Consider the following 24,185-nt stretch of genomic DNA (forward strand, 5'->3'; position numbering starts at 1 on the left):
TTTTTTTCATCTCCCTCCACAGATCCACCTTGTCTTAAATACCCTTTCATCCGGCATCTCTCCCTCCTTCCCCACCACCCCAGAGTCCACCATCTCTCCCTTTCTTTTCCTAATTACCCTCCTATCCAGTATCTCTATCCCTCCTCCACACCATCCCTTGTGTCCAATTTCTCTCCCTTTCTGTTCCTTCCCTCCCTAAATCCCATGGTCCATCATCTCTCTCCCTCTCCTCTATTTTCAGACCCATTATTTCTTCCCCCCCCCAAGTTTGGCATATGCACGTCTCTTTGAACACCCCCTTCCCTCCGTGTACTTCTAAATCATGGTCCCCCCCAAAGGCCTGTCCCCCCTTAAAGGTCTGCCTGTCCCCCCTTGAAGGCCTGTCCCATCCCCTTGTAGGCCTGTCCCCCCCTTGAAGGCCTGCCTGCCTGTCCCCCCCTTGAAGGTCTGCACCCCCCCGAAGGCCTGCACCCCCCCGAAGGCCTGTCCCCCACTTGAAGGCCTGCACTCCCTTGAAGGTCTGCACCCCCCGAAGGCCTGCACCCCCCCGAAGGCCTGTCCCCCACTTGAAGGCCTGCACTCCCTTGAAGGTCTGCACCCCCCCGAAGGCCTGTCCCCCCCTTGAAGGCCTGTCCCACCCCCTTGTAGGCCGGTCCCCCCCTTGAAGGCCTTCCTGCCTTTCCCCCCTTGAAGGCCTGTCCCCCCCCTTGAAGGCCTGCACCCCCTTGAAGGTCTGCACCCCCCCAAAGGCCTACACCCCCCCCCTGAAGGCCTGCACCCCCCCTGAAGGCCTGCCTGCCCCCCCTTGAAGGCCTGCACCCCTTGAAGGTCTGCACCCCCCCTGAAGGCCTGTCCCCCCTTGAAGGCCTGCCTGCCTGCCTGTCACCCCCTCCCCCTTGAAAGCCTGCCTGCCTGCCCGCCCGCCCCACCCTGAAGGCCTGATGCCCCGACCCACCCCGAAGGACCGCTCTCCCCCCTGGCCTCCCCGCACCACCTATGAAGCAGCCGCAGCAGGATCACGAAGTCAGCATCAGCGATCCCTGCGCTGCTTAGGCGCTGCTTCCTGCGCCATGGTCCCGCCCCTCCTCTGACATCAGAGGAGGGGCGGGATCGCGGCGCAGGAAGCAGCGCCTAAGCAGCGCAGGGATCGCTGACGCTGACTTCGCGATCCTGCTGCGGGCTGCTTCACAGGTGGTGCAGGAAGGTCAGTGGGGCGAGCGGTCCTTCGGGAGTGGGGGGGACTGAACGGCAAGGCCGGGAGCACCCCCTTAGGGCTGGCACCCGGGGCGCACCGCCCCCCCCCCCCCCCCCCCCTTGGTACGCCACTGGTCACACTACAATCTGATAATGAAAATGGCCAATAATAAACTTCTTGGGCCTGGTATTCAAAGTGATTTAATCAGGCAGGAGAGACCCCTACCTGCTTAAATCATGTTTAGTGGGCTGGCTGTTGATATTCAGTGCCACTTAACTGGGCAGTGCCGCTGAATATCAGAATTAGCCAGCCATTTTGAAAGTGGATGGAGAGGGGTGTTATGGGATGGAGTCAAGGAGGAGCTGGTGCCAGCAATATTTAGTGCAAGAGAACATGGCCACTATTTTTAAGCTGCAGTTGCTAGGGGCAGGAATGAGTGGGCTTTGCTCCTGTCCCATTTACTCCATTGGACAACCAATGAAGTTAAGGTAAGCTGGAGTGGGGCTGGTGGTAGTAGGGATGAACTATGAGACTGCTATTGTTGGGGGTTGTCCAGAAGGGTCTGAGGAGTGGAGGTCCTGGGGCGGGGGGGGGGGAGATCTGGATCAGGAGTGGGTCTGGGGCAGGGGATGGGTAAGGGCACCTGATATCTCATTATGTAGGTCCTGGCTGATGTTCAACTGGGCCCTGCATAAACATCTTATACAGGTCTTGACTGAATATTAGGCAGAATCTTGACTGAATATTAGGCAGAATAAATCCTGGTGATCAGACCCAGATATTTAATGCTGGTGTCCAGTCATGGTCCAGCATTATCTATAAAAGGCCCAATTCTGCCCATGTATTGATTCTTATAGTCACTCATTCTCTCTGCTCTTCCATTTCTCTGAACAGTCCTCCCTGGGAACTCCATTTATCAGGTAAGTCACTTTTATCTATACCCTTCTCCTCCACTACTAACTCCACACACTATTTTGTTTCATCTTGCGGTGCCACACACCCATAAGAAATGTCCTGAGGCAGTATGTCATGCGCTATCTCTGTTCTAAATTCCAGGCTAGAGCTCACCATTTTGAGGCTGCTTTTAACTCTTAACCTCTTATTCACCTGTTTTAATAATTTTCATAATAAATCTAACTTTCTAATCCCTTATTTGTCCTGTTTGCCATTTTTCTTTACAATGAACTAAATGTTCATGTTAAAAGTACACAGTATTTTCCTATTAGATGACACTGAAAAATTGCTTTCTGAAGTCTAGGCCTGGTGGAAAGAAATCAATAAATTGGAATCAAATCACTTTGCTGAATACACACAGCATTACTAGCATGGAATAAGCTAACTTTTACTCATCACTGTTGACCTTCATGCCACATTTGTGACTTCTGACAATGCTTCCTTATTCAGGTTTACATGTCTAGTACTCAAGTAATGCAACATGTGATTAATACTTTACAGTATTGGGAACTTCTATGTCTCAGAACATAAAAAAGGATCATATATTACCTGGTAAAAATACCATCCACAACACCAATAGCAGCTTCCTCCGCAGGAACATAGGAACCCATCTGTGCCATGATAGTAATCAGTGCAACTTGCTTGATGTAGGAGCTTTTGCCACCCATGTTGGGACCAGTAATTATCATGATCCTCTCCTTGTCCCCCTGGAATGGTAGAATAATCAAACAAGAGAGCTGTTTTATCATTCTTGTTTTACATATTATCCACCAAACAGCAGGGAATGTCAACTCTGCACAAATCCCAGAAGATCCAAAGAAGGAGCAGAGTGAACCAGGTCTTCAAACAAACCAATATAACAAGTATCATCTAGATTTACGGTGGATCGACATGGGCCATGTTTTGGCTAATGAGCCTGTATCAGGAGTCTATGCCAGATGTAAATCAATGCTTCTGAATTTAATCAATGTCCATGTAGATGATGCCATATCATAAAATATACCAGAATAGCGCTGCTGCTATCAAATCAAAAGTGAAAGTGCAAAAGCACTGGTCATACAATGCATTTTCTGTTTAAGATGTCTCAGTCTTTTGTTTCACAAATTCCAAAATGTCACTGTACAGTTACTGAATTTGATTTTCAGGACAGCCACAAAGAATATTCATGAGATGCATTTGCATATCATAGAGGAAGTACATGTGAAATTATTTCGCACAAATTCATTTGTGGATACCCTGAAATCAACACTGGCTAGGTGTGTCCTGACAACACCTGGTCTAGAAGAAATATTAATGATGTCTGTAAATAAACTGAAACCACCTCTATGAAAACCTGAGAAGCCCAGGTAGACAAATTGGCAGTACAGTACGCCCCTGATATTCGTGGGGGTTCCGTTCCAGGAGCCCCCGCGAATCTTGAAAAACCGCGAATACGGTTTTCAGCGTGGGAGACAGGAGAGGGCAGCCGGAGAGGCAGGAGAGAAGACTTGAGGCGGTCCAGAGGAGGGCGACGAAAATGATAGGAGGCTTGCGCCAGAAGACGTATGAGGAGAGACTGGAAGCCCTGAATATGTATACCCTAGAGGAAAGGAGAGACAGGGGAGATATGATTCAGACGTTCAAATACTTAAAGGGTATTAACGTAGAACAAAATCTTTTCCAGAGAAAGGAAAATGGTAAAACCAGAGGACATAATTTGAGGTTGAGGGGTGGTAGATTCAGGGGCAATGTTAGGAAATTCTACTTTATGGAGAGGGTGGTGGATGCCTGGAATGCGCTCCCGAGAGAGGTGGTGGAGAGTAAAACTGTGACTGAGTTCAAAGAAGCGTGGGATGAACACAGAAGATTTAGAATCAGAAAATAATATTAAAGATTGAACTAGGCCAGTTACTGGGCAGACTTGTACGGTCTGTGTCTGTGCATGGCCGTTTGGAGGAGGATGGGCAGGGGAGGACTTCAATGGCTGGGAGGGTGTAGATGGGCTGGAGTAAGTCTTAACAGAGATTTCGGCAGTTGGAACCCAAGCACAGTACCGGGTAAAGCTTTGGATTCTCGCCCAGAAATAGCTAAGAAGAAAAAAAAAATAAAATAATAATTTAAATTGAATCAGGTTGGGCAGACTGGATGGACCATTCGGGTCTTTATCTGCCGTCATCTACTATGTTACTATGTTACTATGAGAGAGCAGCCGGAGCGCCAGTGAGTGAAGGAAATCACTCGCAGTATGCTCCAACTGCCTCTTCCTGCACTAAAGTCGGCCCTCACCAATCAGGAGCTGCTTTGACACGCAGCTCCTGATTGGTGAGGCCCGAATTTAGTGCAGGAAGAGGCGGTCAGAGCATACTGCGAGTGATTTCCTTCACTTGCTGGCGCTCCGGCTGCTCTCTCCTGTCTCTCCGGCTGCCCTCTCCTGCCCGGTCATTCGCGGTCGGAAAATACCGCGAATGACTGGGATTGCGAATCGCCAACTGCAAATAACCGGGGGAGCACTGTACTTACTTAACTGTTAAACAAACTAGGCAGTCACATTTCAGAGAAGAGGGGAGAAGGTGGGGGGGGTAGATAAAAGCAGCTGCAGTCAAAATGTTCAGCCCAGACTCGCCTGCCCTTCCCGCAGTGTGAGCCCGTGGTTTTAACCCACAGGTTTAAAGTGGGTTAAAACCACGAGTTTGCAAAGTAACAGTCAGCTAAGCAAAAAAAGTAAAAAAGCTCTGCCAGGCATGAAGGGCCAGCGCATGCACAGACCATCTACAGTCAGGGAAGATGGTCTGCGCATGCTCTAGGATCGCTCTCCAGCGATCCATGCGGTCGGTGGGGGGGAGGGGGGCATGTCAACAATCGCTCCCATTTCCATGCAGGCCTTTAGTGAATTCGTCGGCCTGCCTGTAATTGCCCACGGATCGGACATGGATCTCCAGGTTAGTAAATCTAGCCCTTAAAGTAAAAATGATATGGTTTTACAACTCTGCTTGGAGTTAAAAGTACATTAATTTGATGAATTTAAAAGTGAATTTCTGATGTGATCTTTGAGCCAGTACAGCCATCTGTTCAGAAAAGTGTTAAATGCCCCATTCAATAGAACACAAAAGGAAGGACTGAGTCATCTGCCTTCAGACAGTGTTAAGTACCTGGCCAGGGTGGATAACAGGATGTAGGCCAGAAGACCAAATTCATCTCTGAACTGCCCGTCTGAACAACAGAAGCTCATTTTTGTGTTAAATGCACCTATTACAAAAGAAAGGACTGAGCCATCACCTTCAGAAAGTGTTAAGTATGCCTATTCAAATAAGACAAAAGACATGGCCAGGGTGGATACCAGAGTTAAAAAGAACTTTATCAGGATGTAGATCAAACAAGAGCCCTTCATGCCATTTTAAGCTACTCAAAGAAGATTCGATCGGATGACCTCATCTGCCTAGAACAGAGGGAAATCACTCAGACATAGATTCACACCTCATCCAGCAAGGGCAGTAACAATACTCTGTATTGGGACAGCATGTTAAGCCATTGTAATTCAATCATCATCCACTTAGGAACAGAGAATGGATTCTATTTTTAGAACAGGTCTCAAACCTATAAAAATGAAACAAATCTTCTCTCAGGAGGGATGATGCTCACTCTCCCTGTGGAACCAGCCTAGATCAACTACAGTTCTTCTCCTCCCTGGATCACCATGCTGCTTTACTAGGCCATGCGGCCTCTGATACATTTTAAGGACTATTTACATTGTGAGTAACTTTGACCTTTAATCTTAGAGAGAAATTTTGTTTAGTGTTTGTTAATTCTTTGCTTAAAGATCCTATCTGTAACAACTGCCTACCTGCTTGATTAAATTCTCAGTTTGCTTATAAATGTTCTGAGTCTTGGTCCTTAAATAGATAATTATGGTTACAGAGCTGAGTGTTAATCAAGCGAGCTAACTTTCCCCCAAATTAATATTTCTTTATAAAATATATTCCTCTCTATGAGAGTGATATATTTTATTGGTGGAGATTAATAATTATTTTTATAACATCCCTTTCCCTGAACTTAAGAAAGATGAGTATTTGTTAAAAACATTGTAAAGTGCATTTTTAAGATAGATGAATACTTATTGCAAATATTGTAAAGGGCATTTTTTTTTCTTTATATGTGATTTTGGACTGTCATGCTTTAGTGTAGGTGTATTTTCATGTTTTTATGTATATTATGGAAACTGCTGAGATTTTTGGTGGTATAGAAACTTTTTAAATAAATAAATAAATTTTCAAACATCCATTTAATCAGGTAATTGGCTTTTGAAAATTACCTTCATATATACTGTTTATACTTCAATATAAGCCAAGATTTTGGAGCCAAAACAATGTGACAAAAATGGGGGGTCTCAGCTTTTATTTGGATCATCACCCACCCGCCCCCCTTCCAGACCTGTTACAGGCTGGGCCTGTCGTAAGACCTGGAGGGATCCCTCCCGTCTCCTGTCCATCTCAAAAACTTTCACTTCACTCCTGTCTCCCCCACTTACCGTGGTCCAGCGGTGAATCGGGTGAGGAGATATAACCCCTGGTATTCTGTAGACAGAAAAAAAGGAATCTTCGAAGACAGAAAAAAGAAATCTTCAAAGATTAGAGCAACAGTGGAGGAAGTATCCTGATTTTTTCTACCCGAGAGGCATACCTAGTAGCTGATTATAAACAAGTGGTATTGTTTTCAAAAAAGCGTTATTTTGATGAGCAGATTGCTGCTTCTCCTTCAGGGTCTAAGGAGCTGTTTTCTATTGTGAATACAATGATTGCACCTATAATTAATAAGAATAGACTTTCAACTTGTGACCAGTTTGCAAATTATTTTCAATCTAAGATCATAATACTGAAAAATGTGACATTGGGGCAAGTGGGGCATACTAATGAGGAGAGAGTGAAAGTATGAACTGAGTTTCAGCCAATTAGTATATCAGATGTGGTCAAAGCTATTGAATCTGTAAGTGCTTTGAACTATCTGTGAATCCATGTTCAACTAGTATGTTAGGCCATGAAAACTGAGATAGTGCCAACTTTAGAATCTATAATTTCTTGCTCTCTAAATATGGGGCAAGTCCCAGATAGGTTAAAACAGGCTGTGATATGTCCCCTTCTCAAGGGCACTTTTTTGGATGTTTCAAAGTGGAGCATTTTCGCCCTATTTCTATTTGCTGTTTATGGCTAAAGTGTTAGAGAAGGTGGTTTTACAACAGCTAGAAGAGTTTGTGACTTCTTAAGGTTGTTTAGAGTATCCAATTTGGATTTCGTAAAGGCCACAATACTGAATTGCTTTTGTTGTCACTTTGTGATGAGATTCGGAAAGGATTTGATAAGGGGAAACGTTATCTACTAGTGTCTTTGGATGTTGCTGCTGCATTTGATACTGTGAACCATGCGGAACTTCTACAATGTCTTTGTGATTTGGGATGTTCTGGAACAGTACTTAAATGGTTTAGTTCCTTTCTTACTAACAGAACTTTTTGTGTGACCGATGGGTTCTGACTTTGTTCTGAACTGTGGTGCTCCGCAGAGCTTTTCTTTGTCAGCAATGCTATTTAACCTATTTATTGGTAGATTATTTATGGAGTTGGGAATTCAATATTGTTTATATGTAGATGATTTACAATTTCTGTTTGAAATGTCTGATGATTTTCTCCAGGGCTTTCCGTTGTTGTCATCCTATTTGGATTCTATTGTGGTTTGGATGACAAAGAATGGCCTCCGATTGAATGTTTCTAAATCCAAAACATTGTGGTTTTCATCATCTGGTTTTCAGGACGCCCCCTTTGCACTTTGTGTATAATAGGATTTTGATGCCATTACAACAGGATATCAAGAGTTTCGGGGGATGTTAGATTCCTCTTTAACTTTATAAAGTAATTTTGCCTTGGTAGTTAGGATGGTGTTTTTCAAGATTCATCTGGTTTTGAAATCACAAAAACTGCTTTCTCCAAATAATTTCAGCAAATTATGCAATGTTTTGTATTACCACATTTGGACTATTGTGATGCTCTTTTTTGCGGACTTCCTAAAAAAAGTGCTGAGAGCACTGCAAGTAGCTCAGAATGCGGCAGCTAGAGTGATTGGAGGCCTCTTCCACAGTGAATATGTAATGCCTTAACTGGCCAAGTTACATTGATTACCAGTAGCTTGGAGAATTTAGCTCAAGATACTAGTGCTAGTGTTTAAGGCCATGTGGAAGGTATTACCAAGAGCTGTGGCTACTTTAATTAATCTGCAGAAGGGATGCCCACCCCACCCCGAACCTGACAGCCCCTGAACCCCAACACCCCACCCTGATACCCCCAACACCCCATCCTGACACCCCCCATACCTGTAGAGCAGGGGTCTCAAAGTCCCTCCTTGAGGGCCGCAATCCAGTCGGGTTTTCAGGATTTTCCCAATGAATATGCATGAGATCTATGTGCATGCACTACTTTCAATGCATATTCATTGGGAAAATCCTGAAAACCCGATTGGATTGCAGCCCTCAATGAGGGACTTTGAGATCCCTGCTGTAGAGGAAGACCGGCAAGAGGGATGCCCAGATCCTCCTGCTAGCAGGCCTGCGTCTTCAGACTGATGGGCCTTCCCCTTCCCGGTGCATCCTGGGATGCACTGGGAGGGGCTTAAGACTCCAATTGGCCCGATAGCCCCAGGTATATTAGACAGATTGTGAGCCTGCTAGGACAGACATGGAAAAAGGCAAGAGTAGCTGAATAAATTCATGTAAATCATTCCTACCTCGCTTGGGAGAATGGTATAGAAAATTGAATGAATGAATAAATAAATAAGATACCAAAGGCCAGGATGCACCAGGAAAGAGAAAGCCCTCCATTTTGAAGAGGTGGACCTAGACATCCCTCTTGCCGGTCTTCCTCTACAGGTATGGAGGGTGTCAGGGTGGGGAGTTGGGGGTGTCAAAGTAGGGTGCTTGGGGTGTCGGGGTAGGGTGACGGTGGTTTGATTGGGCATCCCTCCTGCCAATCTCAGGATGGTGACTCAGCTGATGATGTAGGTGTTAAGGAGGGCAAGACAGAAATGATTCCTTAATAGAAAGAGGATAGTATCTAAACAAAACTTAACAACAATTATAAGTTCATGTATGATGGGCAGAAGTGATACTTGAATGTCAACTCTGGCAGTGCTGGACAGACTTCTACAGTCTGTGTTCTGTATATGGCAAGACAGATCAGGGTGGGCAGGAGTGGCTTTCGATTGCAACTCCAATAGTTGGGAAGTAGGGCAGTGTAGAGCAGACTTTTAATGGTCTGAGCCCTGAAATGGTGAGGATGGATCTGTATGCATATTTTAGACTATACTCCTATTCATACGCTATGAGTGCGAGTGTTGCATATCTCAGTGGGCAAGGGGAAGACACTGTAAAGTGAAACTTAGCATTATAACAAATTACTTGCTACTACTGGATGTTGGTTCAGTAATGATTGGATAATGAATGTGACTGTTGGGCAGACTGGATGGACCATGTAAGTCTTTATCTGTCATCATTTACTATGAGTTCCTTTTACAAAGCCGTGGTTGCAGCTGCTGCAGTAATCACTATGATGCCCATATGGATTTAATGAGCATTGGAGCGAATGCCACTTGGCAGCCGCTACTGTGGCTTTGTAATAGGGGGGGTATGTTAAAAAAAACAACAGAGATAAGAATCTAGACATAGCAGTCTAGATGAATCAAATGACTTAATCTGCTATCATTTACTAGGTAAGCTATTTGGTTGAAATGAGTTAACCTTCAAAAAAAAAAACCCAAAACCAACAAATGTTAATGTTCACAATCGATGCAAAATCTGGTACCTTCATAGTTGGGTTAAAAGGGGAACATATGATTTATTACCATGCTACACAACTGGGCAAGACAAAAAAGATGGCTTATTTCTATCTTTAGCTTACATAGCAAAATTGTTGGGGATCACTTGATGCGATAATCGTGGGCAGACGCACACTGCCCGAGCTCCCGGGACCCAAGTCCTGCCGTTCCCTTATTACAGCCGCAAACTTAATTTTTGGTGGCGGGAGACTGTTTGCAGGGGCGGTCCTGTGTATGTTCAGGTATTTAACTGCCGCAGTGCACCCGATGGCTTCCAAAACCACCAAAAAGGATCGAGAGCGTCTGAAGCCCGCCAAAGACAAGATGATGCCGGGTGCCAGTGCGGAAGTGAGCTAGCTCTCTCCGGAGTCGCTGCGGGATATCACCCAAGCAGTGACTCTGGCCTTGCAGCCTGGTCTGGATAGGCTCTCTGAAAAGCTTCTTGAAAAGCTGCAGTGTTTAGAAAATGTGCTCACCAACACTACTAAAAGAACTGCTGATCTTGAAGCTCGAGTTTCCCGTCTAGATGACTCCCAAGGGACACAGACCAAGGAAATTCAGGCCTTACAGGATCTTACTCGGGTGCAGGCAGAGCGGCTGGAAGACCTGGAAAATCTGTCTCGCCGGTCTAATCTTCGGTTCCTGGGAATCCCGGAGACGGTGGTGGGTTCTTCTCTCCTACAAACTATGGAGACCTGGCTAAAGGATAATTTTGCCTTTCGGGGGGAATTGGGCCCTCTATGCCTGGAAAGGGCGCACCGCGTGGGAAGAGAACAACAGCGCGAAGTCCACCTGCGGTTGGTTATTGTTAAGTTGCTCAACTATAACCATAAGGTGGAAATTTTGCGCCAATATAAGCAACTCCGGGACACTCTGAAATTTGGAGATTCTGAGATTATTCTGCGGCCCTGACAGAGAAGCGGAAGTTATTTTACCTGCTCTGTTCCACATTAGCAGAGAAGAAGATGCGATTTATGTTTCTTTATCCGGCCATTTTGCGGCTCCAAAATCAGGGCCAATGGCACACTTTTGATTCCTCTATGGAAGCTGCCAACTATCTTAACTCCCACTTGCTTCAATCTCAAGACTCTACCTGATTCTGATTGTATTTTTACTGTATGGTTATCTTGTACTTTTTGATAGGCACTGAGTAGTTGGGTGTGCATGCAAGTCTGCGTTTGCGGCTATTAATCCAGTGTATAATTTTCATATGTTCTTTTTCTATAGACCAGTTCTGTTCTATAGACTAGTTCTGTTCTATGTTTCTGCATTTGTTCTTATACTTTGTTATATTTGTGATATCTACTCTCCCCTTTGGTTTGCCTCAGGGCTCGGGAGGGCATCTTTTCATGACCGTACACACTGATGGGACTACATTTGTTGGTCCTATGGTTGTGTCTAATTTGGTGGGGGGGATGGGGTTGGGGAGTTTGGGCGGGGTAGGAGGGGAGGGTGGGGGATTTTCTTTTCTTTGTTTATTAGTGAGCATGGTGTGGTTCTTTTATATTTTTATTGTGAGTCGGTGGGTCCTATATGGGATATATGCTATGGTAAAGGTTCCATCTTCCTGGGCATGGCTTTTTTGCTTGCCTTTGTGACAGAGCCGGTACCTGTATTTTCCGGAACCCGGTCTCTGCTCACCCGAGCGCAACTCCGGCGTGCTTCCGATGAAGGAAGGAAGTCCTGCTGGTATATCCTTACTTGTCAGAAATCCAATATAAAAAATAAACAAATCAGCTTTACTTGTTCACAGTCACTTTATTCAGTGAAGCGATGATGGGAGCAACGTCTCCCTTAAGCATTCAAAGAAAAATCAAAGTCCAAGTAGAATGCTTTATCCAAATATCAAAAATAAAGTATGGAGTGGACCCACCGGAATGGGTTTACCACTGCTACCTTCAATCAGGCAATTCAGGTAAGTAACAGTTCAGTATTGCAATCATTAACAGAACTTTAGAGGGGTTGTCTTTACCTTTAAGAAGGCAAAGGAACCTTTTTTCCCTCACACCAGTTCTGGGCCTCCAAGCTCAGCAAGTCTTAAAGCTTGGCTGTAACCAACAGAGAAGCTGTTGGTGGGGGAGGGGAGTAAAGGAATTCACTTATCACTTTTCTGATACTTCAGAATGCCAATAATGGCCCCACTATCCCAACCTGGATCTTAAGTGAATTCTCCCCAAAATCACAACATTTACTTCCCTCACATTCACATACATGAGTCCCCAATTCAGGCCAATTGAATTAACTAAAAAAATACGTGTTTTTTTTTTTTTAGCACAAGTCTATGCAGTTTCCCACACACAGCATTACTGCACAACAATACTCTATTAAACAGAGAAAGCTCCTGCCTGCACAAACCTCCAGACCTGCCACTTATCCTCACTCCAGGAGCATGTCTTCAGGCAGTCCAAGGTTTTCTCCCCAATCCATGGGTTCAGGCAGAGCTGGCTGGTTGGCAATAGGGTCAGTGTCAGCTTCCTGCATTATCACATCCTCACAGTCAGGAACATAATCAGGAGAGACCCTTCCCTGAGCTGGCTCAGGGCCAACTAACTTTCCTCTCCTCAGAGCAGCCTCTATATTGTTCAACCGAACACACCCTGCTCTCTGAGGGGGAGGAGTTACCTGCACTGTTTGCTTAGTTTGTCTTGGGTTTTTCATTATGGGTCTCAGCTGAGAGTGAACAGGAGGAGGGAGGTTCCTCTGAAGCTCTTCTGAGCTGTTCTGCTCCCCTTCCTCTACTCCCTGCAGTTCAGCCTGCTTTAAGTTAAAGGGAAATCCACCTTTTTCCCTGGGACTAGTCACAATCCTATCCCCGTGGTTAGCTCGCTGTATGACTGGATAGGGTTTAGTCACCGGCAGCTCTGGGATGAGCGGAGCCACAGGGGACGGATTGTGACATACCCTCACCCTTAAGGATTGATTGTCCCTATTTTCCAGGGGCAACTCACTATCCTCTTGCATCCGAGACAGAGTGTCAACATTCACACTTAACTTGCCAGGGCGATGCAAAACCTTGAACCTAAACGTTTGCAGAGCCAAGTACCACCGTGTCAGCCTTGCGTTGTTATTTCGCATAGTGTTCAGCCACTTCAGGGCTGCATGGTCGGTAACTAAGGTAAATTCTCTTTCCTGCAAGTAGTGTTCAAGGGTTTGCATAGCCCATTTGGCTGCCAGACATTCCAACTCCACCGTCGCATAACTCCTCTCATTAGGATGTAACTTGCGGCTGAGGAAGAGGACTGGATGTTCTACACCTTGAACCTCTTGGCTTAATATCGCCCCCAGCCCCGTTCCAGACGCATCAGTTTGTAAAATTAATGGTTTCTTAAAGTCGATTGCTATGAGCACCGGGTTAGTGCACAAAGCTTCCTTTAATTCTGTTAAGGCCTGCCTTCCCTCATCCTTCCAACGCAAGGTGTCCGGACTATTTTTTTTTAGCATGTCCGTGAGGACTGCGGCCTTGGTCGAGAATGCTGGGATAAACCTGCGGTAGTACCCTAGGAGTCCCAAAAAACCCCTCAACTGTTTTTTGGAGCTAGGGATGGGGTATTCCTTTATACAGTGTACCTTGTCCACTAAAGGCCTAATTTGCCCTCGGCCTACTACATATCCTAGGTATTTCACCTCCTTTTGCCCTAGATAGCATTTTTTTGGATTGATTGTAAACCCTGCCTTTCTTAGGGACTCCAGTATCGCTTGCACATGCACCAGATGTTGGGCCCAATCCTTAGAGAAAATCACGATGTCGTCAAGGTACGCCTCTGCGTAACTATGATGCCCCCTTAGGACCTCCGTGATTCCTCTTTGGCATGTCGCAGCTGCCCCATGAAGGCCGAAGGGCATGCGCCTGAATTGGTACAGCCCGTGGGGTGTGCTAAAGGCAGTCTTTGGTCTGGCCGATGGGGATAGCGGGATTTGCCAATACCCTTTCGTTAGGTCTAACGTGGAGAGAAATTGGGCCTGACCCAAGCGGTCCAAAAGGTCATCCACCCGGGGCATGGGGAAGGCATCAAATTGAGAGACCTCGTTTAACTGACGGAAGTCGATGCAAAATCTGGGTGTGCCATCAGCCTTTGGAACAATAACAATCGGGCTGCTCCAAGGACTTTGAGATGGTTCGATCACCCCCAGTGTTAGCATCTCCTCCACCAGCTTGTGAACCAGTTCTTTCTTTCCCTCTGTGAGTCTATAAGGCTTCACCCGGATTACCTTCCCTGGAGTAGTGACTATCTCATGGGTGACTACTTCGGTCCGCCCCGGGATTGGTGAGAATACATCCCCAAAAGCCTGTACCAAAGTCTCCAGCTGTCTGGCTTGACTGGTGGACAATTCAGTCCCAATATTGACCCCTTCAGTTTGGGCCATGTCCGCTATTTGTGGGCCCAGGTCGTCATCGGATTTCTGCTCTGCCATCATAGTTAACGTTTCCCGATCCCTCCAGGGCTTCAAGAGATTTATGTGGAAAGTCTGAACGCGGTTTGCCTCATCCCTGACTTTATAGTCCACCTCATTCACTCTCTCTATCACCGTGGAGGGCCCCTTCCACTCTGCTAGGAATTTATGAGGGTCTGTGGGTATCAGAACCAGGACCTTATCTCCTATTTCCAAGTGGCGAACCCGAGTCCCCCTATCATAATACCTTTTTTGTTTTTCTTGACACCACTCCAAATTCTGTTTGCCCACCTGGGCCACCTGCTCTAATCTTTTCCTAAGTTGGGCTAAGTAGGACACTACATTCATATCCTCGCTTTCCTGTGAGCCCCACTGGTCCTTAACCACATCCAGTATTCCCCTTGGGACTCTCCCAAACATCATCTCAAAAGGGCTTACCCCCAAGGAATCCTGCACTCTCTCACGCGCTGCAAACAAAACCAATGGCAGAAAAAGATCCCAATCTCGCTTTTCGGAGCCCGCCACTTTTTTAATCATTTGCTTTAATGTTTGATTGAACCTTTCCACCATCCCGTTAGCCTGGGGATGATAAGCAGCCGTTCTAAGGTGGCGGATCCCGAACCCTTGCCAAAACTTCTCCATTTCTTTTGACAGGAAATTACTTCCTTGGTCGGTTAAGACCTCCCGAGGGAATCCCATCGTACAAAAAAGGTTCATTAATTCCCTCATAAGTATCGAGGACGTTGTTTTCCGTAACGGGAAGGCCCAGGGATAACGAGTGGCCACGTCCATCACCACCAAAATGTAGCTATATCCCCTTGGAGTCTTCTCTAATGGACCCACAATATCCATAGCCACCCGGGCCCAAGGTTCTCCTACTCTGGGTATAGGTATTAACGGGGCCTTAGCTAGTCTATTCAATGAGAGCTTTTGACATGTGGGACAAGATTTGCAAAAACTTGCTACATCCTGAACGAGGCCTGGCCAAAAAAATCTTTGGGAGACCTGAGTTTCCGTTGACTCAGTCCCTTTGTGACCAGAAAGCGGATGATCGTGAGCTGTTTCTACTATTATCCTCCGGAAACCCTGAGGAATTACTAGCTGTTCATTGTTGCAATTGGAGTCCTTCCCCAATGTGAGTCTGTATAGTAACCCTTGTTTCACCTTAAAGCCCACTGGGGACCTAGGGGTTTGGGAAGCTTGTTTCCAGAACTCTGCCAGAGAGGCATCCGCTTTCTGCTCTGCTGCGAAGGTAGGAAATACCTGTGTCACCTCCTTGGGTAACCAGGGAATATCCTTGCCTGTGCTAACCTGTTTCAGAGCCTGGCTCCGTTGTTGCCTTTGTCTGCGGTTCTGTGCCCTAGAGCTTCGATTCGGCCTCTGGGTTGCTTCCCTTATTACCTCCCCACTAAAGGGAAATATCTTCCCCAGTTCCTCCTCTCCGGCTGAAGTAAGGGGTCCCTGGGATCGAGTGCTCACTAGGCTTTGTTTAGGTTTGAGATACTCCTCTAACCCCTTCCAATCCCGACCCAATATGAGGTCGTAGGGTGCGCCGGGTACTATGGCTATCTTGACCCGGTCTACCCTATCCTTATTCAATATGGTCGTGGTACGAAGAGGATACCTTACCCTGTCTCCATGTACGCACTTAATAACCACCGATTCTCCCTCCTTATGCCCGGCTTCGGAGGGAAACAATTTCCTATAACATGGGGTAGACATCATGGATTGATCCGCTCCTGTGTCTACCAGAGCAGCCACCATTCTCCCTGCAACTGAGACTGTAGCTCTATACGCTTCCGGAACCTGGGTATGTATTCCTTGAGTTACCATTAGCTCTCTTTTAGAGTTGCAGAACTTCTGGGTATGCCCTATTTTCCCACAACGATAACACCTCGGGGTTTTCTCAGGGACAGGCTCCTTCGCCCTAGGATACCCTGTAGTTCTCCTAGGCGGGTCCTGACCTCGGCTGTCCCTAGCTTTTCCCAGGCCTAGTAGGGTGGTTGTCTTTTCCTCCTCATAGGCGCCCTGGGCGTCCAAATAGGCTTCTGCCACCTCTAAGGTCTGGGCTAGGGTTTTGCAGCCCTGTTTCTGCACCCAGCCCCTCAAATTCTTTGGAGCGGATTGCAGAAACTGCTCCCTGATCAACTCTAATACAATAGCCCGGGCATCCCCAATCCATGGACTAAGCCACCGCTCAGCCAGCTTAGACAGCTTTTGAGCAAGTGCCTTAGGCCTTTCCTTATCCTGCATAAGGGTTGCTCTAAACCGCTGACGGTAATGTTCTTGGGTGTAGCCTAAGTACTCTAGGATATGTGTTTTCACCATTTGGTAATTGTTAGCTACCTCAGGGGCTAGTGTCTGATAAGCAGACAGGGTTTCTCCTGCAAGGCATGGGAGTAGCCTTACAGCCCACTGACCCTGAGGCCAACCAGCAGCAGTAGCTACCCTCTCGAATGCGGATAGGAACTCATCCGGAGCATCCGCTGGTGTGATCTTGCACAGATTCAGCGTGGCTAGAGGGTTAGCTGCTCCTGAGGGTTGTGGTAAATTACTATGTCCAGGCTCACTGCCTGCAGATGTCGATGGGTTCTGCAAAATTCTAGACAGTACTTGCGTTTGCTCCCCCATCGCCAGCACCATCTCGTCGTGTTGCTGCCGAGATAGCTCCTGGGACCAATACCATAACTCTTGGTTGGTTTTTAACACTGCTTGTAAGTCCTCGCTTTGCTTCTGTCGCTCCGCCGTCAGGAACGCTATCAGCTGTTGCTGGTCCATCGTGCCGGGTAACCTACAAGAAACAAAGAGAGAGACCAACCCAAGTGCGGTACCACTATATAAGGGTAGTCAACCTCCCTCACCCCCCTGGTCAAGCCTCTTACCAGAGCGTAAGGTGAGTCTTTGCCTTTTGTTTGTAGGCCTCCTTGGCCCCCAGTCGTATAGCTGCGTTTCTGTCCTCTTATCTTAGCTTCCAGCTCCCCTTGGTCCTCTTCCGACACCGGTTCACCGTGAGCTAAACAGGATCCCTCTGGTCACGAGCTTCTTCGGCGCTTCCGGTGGAAGACTCAGGAAGCAGGCCCTCCAGGACAGGAACCAATACAACAAACTAACATAACAAACTAAAACAACAAATTAGTTCAAAGTCCAAAAAACTTTTTTTTTTTTTTTCCAAATATATTAATTTTTTTTTTTTTCCAAAAGTTCCACCAGTGTCCAACAGGAGGCGCTCTATCCCACTCCTGATACCATATGTGACAGAGCCGGTACCTGTATTTTCCGGAACCCGGTCTCTGCTCACCCGAGCGCAACTCCGGCGTGCTTCCGATGAAGGAAGGAAGTCCTGCTGGTATATCCTTACTTGTCAGAAATCCAATATAAAAAATAAACAAATCAGCTTTACTTGTTCACAGTCACTTTATTCAGTGAAGCGATGATGGGAGCAACGTCTCCCTTAAGCATTCAAAGAAAAATCAAAGTCCAAGTAGAATGCTTTATCCAAATATCAAAAATAAAGTATGGAGTGGACCCACCGGAATGGGTTTACCACTGCTACCTTCAATCAGGCAATTCAGGTAAGTAACAGTTCAGTATTGCAATCATTAACAGAACTTTAGAGGGGTTGTCTTTACCTTTAAGAAGGCAAAGGAACCTTTTTTCCCTCACACCAGTTCTGGGCCTCCAAGCTCAGCAAGTCTTAAAGCTTGGCTGTAACCAACAGAGAAGCTGTTGGTGGGGGAGGGGAGTAAAGGAATTCACTTATCACTTTTCTGATACTTCAGAATGCCAATAATGGCCCCACTATCCCAACCTGGATCTTAAGTGAATTCTCCCCAAAATCACAACATTTACTTCCCTCACATTCACATACATGAGTCCCCAATTCAGGCCAATTGAATTAACTAAAAAAAAACGTGTTTTTTTTTTTTTTAGCACAAGTCTATGCAGTTTCCCACACACAGCATTACTGCACAACAATACTCTATTAAACAGAGAAAGCTCCTGCCTGCACAAACCTCCAGACCTGCCACTTATCCTCACTCCAGGAGCATGTCTTCAGGCAGTCCAAGGTTTTCTCCCCAATCCATGGGTTCAGGCAGAGCTGGCTGGTTGGCAATAGGGTCAGTGTCAGCTTCCTGCATTATCACATCCTCACAGTCAGGAACATAATCAGGAGAGACCCTTCCCTGAGCTGGCTCAGGGCCAACTAACTTTCCTCTCCTCAGAGCAGCCTCTATATTGTTCAACCGAACACACCCTGCTCTCTGAGGGGGAGGAGTTACCTGCACTGTTTGCTTAGTTTGTCTTGGGTTTTTCATTATGGGTCTCAGCTGAGAGTGAACAGGAGGAGGGAGGTTCCTCTGAAGCTCTTCTGAGCTGTTCTGCTCCCCTTCCTCTACTCCCTGCAGTTCAGCCTGCTTTAAGTTAAAGGGAAATCCACCTTTTTCCCTGGGACTAGTCACAATCCTATCCCCGTGGTTAGCTCGCTGTATGACTGGATAGGGTTTAGTCACCGGCAGCTCTGGGATGAGCGGAGCCACAGGGGACGGATTGTGACACCTTGTACACTGTATAATTTACACTATTAGCAACTAATTTCTTTAGCTAACTCTTTACGAATAATGTCTTGGAATGTGTCAGGTATTACCTCCCCCATTAAGAGATCGAAAATTTTGACTCAGCTGAAACGTCATAAAGCGGATATTGTTTGTCTTCAGGAAACTCGCTTGACGGCTGAAGAACACTCTAAATTAAAGAGATCTTGGGTGGGTGACGTTTTTGCAGCCTCTTCCCCACAGAAATGGACAGGTTTAGCAATTCTATTTAACAAATCCTTGCCTCAGAAGACGTGCCTGGTGGACCGGGATCTACAAGGCCGTTATATCTTGCTTCACGTCACCGTGGGTACCTACTCTTTCTATCTTATGAGTATCTATGCGCCGAATGTCTATGACCACTCTTTTTTTTAATGTTTGACAGCTATGCTGGTGAACCATGTGGGGGATCCTTTGTTTCTAGCGGGTGACTATAACCAAGTTTTTGATCCCAGCTGTGACCATTCCAATCCCGGACCTCCTTCCTTGGGGATGGGGACGCGTGGACTTCCGTATCTTTGTTAAACCTTGGATCTGGTAGACCCATGGCGTCTGCTCCATTCTACTGAATGGGATTATACTCATAGATCTAGAGCTCATGGTACGTTTTCTAGGATTGACTATATTCTTACCACTAGACACTCCTTTTGAATATTGATTCGGTAACCATTGGGCCCAGGGTTATCTCTGATCACGCCTTGATTTGGTTAGATGTAAATATTGGCTTTGGTATCCAGGAACCGGTCTGGTATTTCCCTAGCTATTTGTTTCATGATGTTTATTTTCGGGAATTAAAAAAAAAAAAATGGGAGGATTTTATGGAGTTTAATGGCCAACATATGGACGACCCGAACTTGTTTTGGAATACAGCTAAGGTGGTACTTAGGGGGACTGTATAGCATATGTTATAGCTCGAAATCGCCGATTGTCCAGGGGTATTCTCCGTTTGGAGAGAGATTTGGCGGCGGCTAAACGACTTTATGCGACCTACCCATCCCCTGCTAATAAGGAATCTTTAATTACCATAGAGACATCTCTTAATAGCCATATACATGAGCGTACGTTGAAGATGTTATTTTACCAAAAATTTAAATATCATAGATATGGTAATCGTGCAGGCAAATTGTTATCTTATCTGACAAAGAGGGCGAGAGGACAGCGTTTTATATTGAGGATAAAAGATGGCCAGGGGAACCTACATCATAAAACATCCCAGATTTTAAACCTCTTTAAGTCGTACTTTCAAGATTTCTATGCAAGACATGATCAGGGAGCAGGTCCCCTGCTTGGAGAATACCTCGCTGATTCAGGTTTCCCTAAATTTAATGAGGATGAACTTGCATCTTTAAATGCCCCTATTACACCTAGAGAATTACAGAGGGTGATTCAGAATCAGAGGAATTACTCCGCCCCCAGACCTGACGGCTTTACAGCCAAATTTTATAAAATGCTGTCTTCTCAGATTGGAGCTCCCTTGAGAGATTATTTTAAACGTTATTACCCAAGGGAGCTTTCCTCCGGGGGCTAATGAGGCCTGGATCACACTCATTTTGAAGCCGGGAAAGGAGGCCACTTCCATCGAATCCTATCGCCCCATCTCACTCCTGAATGTTGATGTAAAAATTTTGTCTAAGATCTTGGCAGACCGTCTGTCCTCACTTCTCTCTACTCTCATTGGGGGTCGAACAGGTAGGATTCGTGAAGGGCAGACAGTCAGTACAGAATGTTCGTAAGGTGCTCTTAACAATGGCCCATGCACAAGTCCATGACATTCCTCTGTTGTTGGTGAGTTTAGATGCAGACCGAGCCTTTGATCAAGTTGACTGGACATATTTGTTTGGTGTCTTGGATTATCTGGGGGCGACGGGTTGGTATGTGCAGACGTTACTGACTTTGTATGCCTCCCCAGTAGCACGCTTATTAATAAATGACACGATAACTGACAACTTTCCGATAGAAAGCAGAGCTTTTTCTGCTTTATCTAGAGCCTTTTTTGAGGACGGTGCAGCGGAATCCCGCTGTGACAGGGATGATGTTTGCAGACCATACGGTGAAAGTTTTAGCCTTTGCTGATGATTTAATATTTACATTGACTCAACCTCTCTCTTCTTTGCCTCACCTTTTGCAATCCCTGGAAGAGTTTAGGTTTTATTCGGGGTTCACGCTGAACTATCTTAAATCTAAGGCTTTGGCTATTCCTGTGGACCTCCAGAATACCTGGGGAGGGGGGTTTTCCTTTTCTTGGGCACCTATGGCAATAAAATATTTAGGGGTGTGGCTGCCTCGAGATTTATCTACCCTATATGCATGCAATGTTATCACCATTATTGGAGGAAACGAGGCGCCAACTTCAACTTTGGAAAACCTTCCCCTTATCAGTGGTGGGACGGGTGGCCGTGTATAATATGGTATTATTCCCAAAATGGTTATATTATTTTCAGGTTTTACCACTATTATTGACCCATGCACACCATGTTCAACTTACCAGGGTTCTACAATATTTCCTCTGGGGGGGCAAGAGGCCGCGTATAACTTTTCTGTGCATGTGCTTGCCCAGGGAGTGGGGGATTATGGTCTGTTGAATATTTGCTGGTATGCCTTGGCCTGCCAAATGAGACACATTAATGATTGGTTTCGAGGCACAGCTGATTTCTCTGCCGCCCAGGTGGAATTGTCGGTGTTATTTCCCTATCATATAAGCTACTTGTTACATGTTTCAGCCCCGGCTCTCCGCACCGTGGTGGCAAACTATCCTTTCTTTGCTCCTACAAGGCAGACGTGGTGCTGGATTTGTAGTTGCTTAAATCTGTCTTCCGTGTTTTCTCCCTACCTTCCGATACAGGGTAATTGTGATTTTGTTCCAGGTATGCAGAACCCTCCATTTCAGAAGTGGGCTTCTCAAGGATTACAATATCTTTTTCAATTATACACAGAGGATGGAACTTTTGCCTCCTTTCGCTCTTTGCAACAAACTTTTGGACTTCTAGAGGTGGATTTGTTTGCTTATTGGCAAGTCCGCCATTATATTCACTCCTTGCCGGCTTGCCACTTAACAGAGGAGTGTCGGGAAGCGCTTTCTGAGATGTTCAGTTTTTCTGCTCAGCAACAGATCCCCTTACGCTTTCATCATGTTGGACTTCGTGACACAAAACAGGGTATTAATTTGGAGATCCTAGCAGCCACTTGGTCGGAGGACTTGCAGTGCCAGCTTACAGCATTACAGGTACAACAGATTTTGAAACATTTGCGGAAGTTGTCTTCCAATGTACTTCATTGGGAACTTCAGCTTAAATTCCTTCTTTGGCTGTATATCCCACCCATGAGAGCATGCCAGATGGGAATTACACCATTGCATCATTGCCCCACACTGGGCCATATGTTTTGGTCCTGCCCGTATATCAAACAATTTTGGATTGGTTTGGGACACTACACAACTTCATTATGGGGCAGGTGCTGGTTGCCCACTCCCAGAGCACTTTTTGGATTTTTCCAGATAACATCTCCTAAACCTAAAGGATTGACGGGATTCATAGTTAGAGTGATGTTATTGGGCAAAAAAGCCATTTTGACTAACTAGCTGTTACCTGACCCTCCGACATATAGTCATTGGAGATCTTTGATGATTATTCAAGCTTCAATGGAACGTAGACACTTTGTAGCTCTTGATGGGGATCTGGGACGCCGCTTTCAGGAGATTTGGGAACATTTTTGGATGGACCTTACTCCTCGCGCCCGGAGTAGACTTTTGAATGTTTGATTTGGAGTTGTGACTGTACGCATGCTCATGCTGTGGGTTCATAGGGTAGGTTGGGAGGGTGGGGGAGGGGGGGCTGTTGGAGATTGTACTGTGCGAATATATAAGACAAAGATTTCATTTTGCTACCTTTGTATGCGTGTACTTTGATGTTTAATAAATATATTTCAATATACATAACAAAATTGTTTTCATGTACTAGCACAGTAAAAATGTACAATATTCATCAAATCCACTCTGCACTATACAAGAAGTATACACAATGCCTGCTCTTCACCATAGTAACACTTCCGAATCAGCACCTACACTGAAGATAATATATAAAGGAAACTCTTCTAAAGTAGCCTCTTAGTATAATAGTACATTCTTTAGTTTGTACAAATTGGACATATTCTTTAAAAAAATAAATAAATTCAAGGTAACAATTCATTTGTATGTTATTCAGAGACAGATCTTCCTATAACTATGATAGACAGAATATTAAGACTTCAGTACAACAAGTACCAGAATAAATACATTTAAAAAAAATACAGCTGGCCTGTGGCTCAGTAATAGGATTATGCACGACATTGTCATTTCTTCCCTGGTAGAGTCTTTGATAAGAGTTTAATACAGGAGGAATGGAATCTACCCTATATTTTTCTTGTTTATAGGGAAATGCGTGTGTTTAAGAATTTCCTGGGACAAAACAAAGAACCAACAATGACCTACTTGTAACTATGTATTTGAAACTATGACCTAACTGTATTAATAGTTGTACTGCTCTACCTGTACCTGGACATTCAACCCTATTGAATGTCCATGTCAATCTATCCATTTCAACTTCCTGGGTAACTGACCCAACATCTTGTAATGTAATCCGATCTTGAACTGAATAGGTATGGAGGAATAGAAAACTTGATTAACATAACTCCTCTGAGTACACCAAGCTTGCATTTTTTTGAATTTAAACCTACCTGCCAAATTCTAGACTATTCTTAAAGATTTGATATTTGACTTCTATTATGCACATCTTTAGGGGTGTCGACCCTATTACAAATATTGGTATCAGCAACAAAAAGGCAATATCTCTTACAAAAATATTAAGAAACAGCCCAAGAACTAAACCTTGTGACACACCAATGACCTGCATAGGTCATTGGTGAGGCTACACTTGGCGTATTGTATCTGGTTGTATCTGGTAAAGGATATAAAAAGATTTGAAGCAATCCAGAGGAAGGCGATGAAAATGGTAAGGGGTTTGAACCAAAAGAAGTAGGAGAAGAAACTGGAAGACCTAAACATGTATACTCTAGAGGAGAGGAGGGGTAGGGGAGATATGATACAGACATTTAAATACTTGAAACGTATTACCGTATTTTCCCATATATAGGCTGCAGTCTATATATGGGTTTTGCAAGCTGGTACAATGGGTGCGGCTTGCAAAACTGGGGCGGTCTATACAATTTAACAAAATCATCCCCCCCCCT

At 45.4% G+C, this 24,185-nt stretch overlaps 1 protein-coding gene across 10 annotated transcripts in view; it reads right to left on the reverse strand.

The window, feature by feature from the left end:
* Window positions 1–24,185, reverse strand: part of MSH3 (mutS homolog 3) — a 451,221-nt gene that overhangs the window by 126,777 nt on the left and 300,259 nt on the right. For all 10 annotated transcript variants that reach the window (XM_033925565.1, XM_033925391.1, XM_033925302.1 and 7 more), the window contains exon 20: window positions 2,699–2,856. In XM_033925565.1, coding sequence (XP_033781456.1) covers window positions 2,699–2,856 — 158 coding nt within the window. The remainder of the gene's footprint in view (window positions 1–2,698; window positions 2,857–24,185) is intronic.

This window comes from Geotrypetes seraphini, chromosome 1 (genome assembly GCF_902459505.1).
Source record: "Geotrypetes seraphini chromosome 1, aGeoSer1.1, whole genome shotgun sequence".
Lineage (NCBI taxonomy): Eukaryota > Metazoa > Chordata > Amphibia > Gymnophiona > Dermophiidae > Geotrypetes > Geotrypetes seraphini.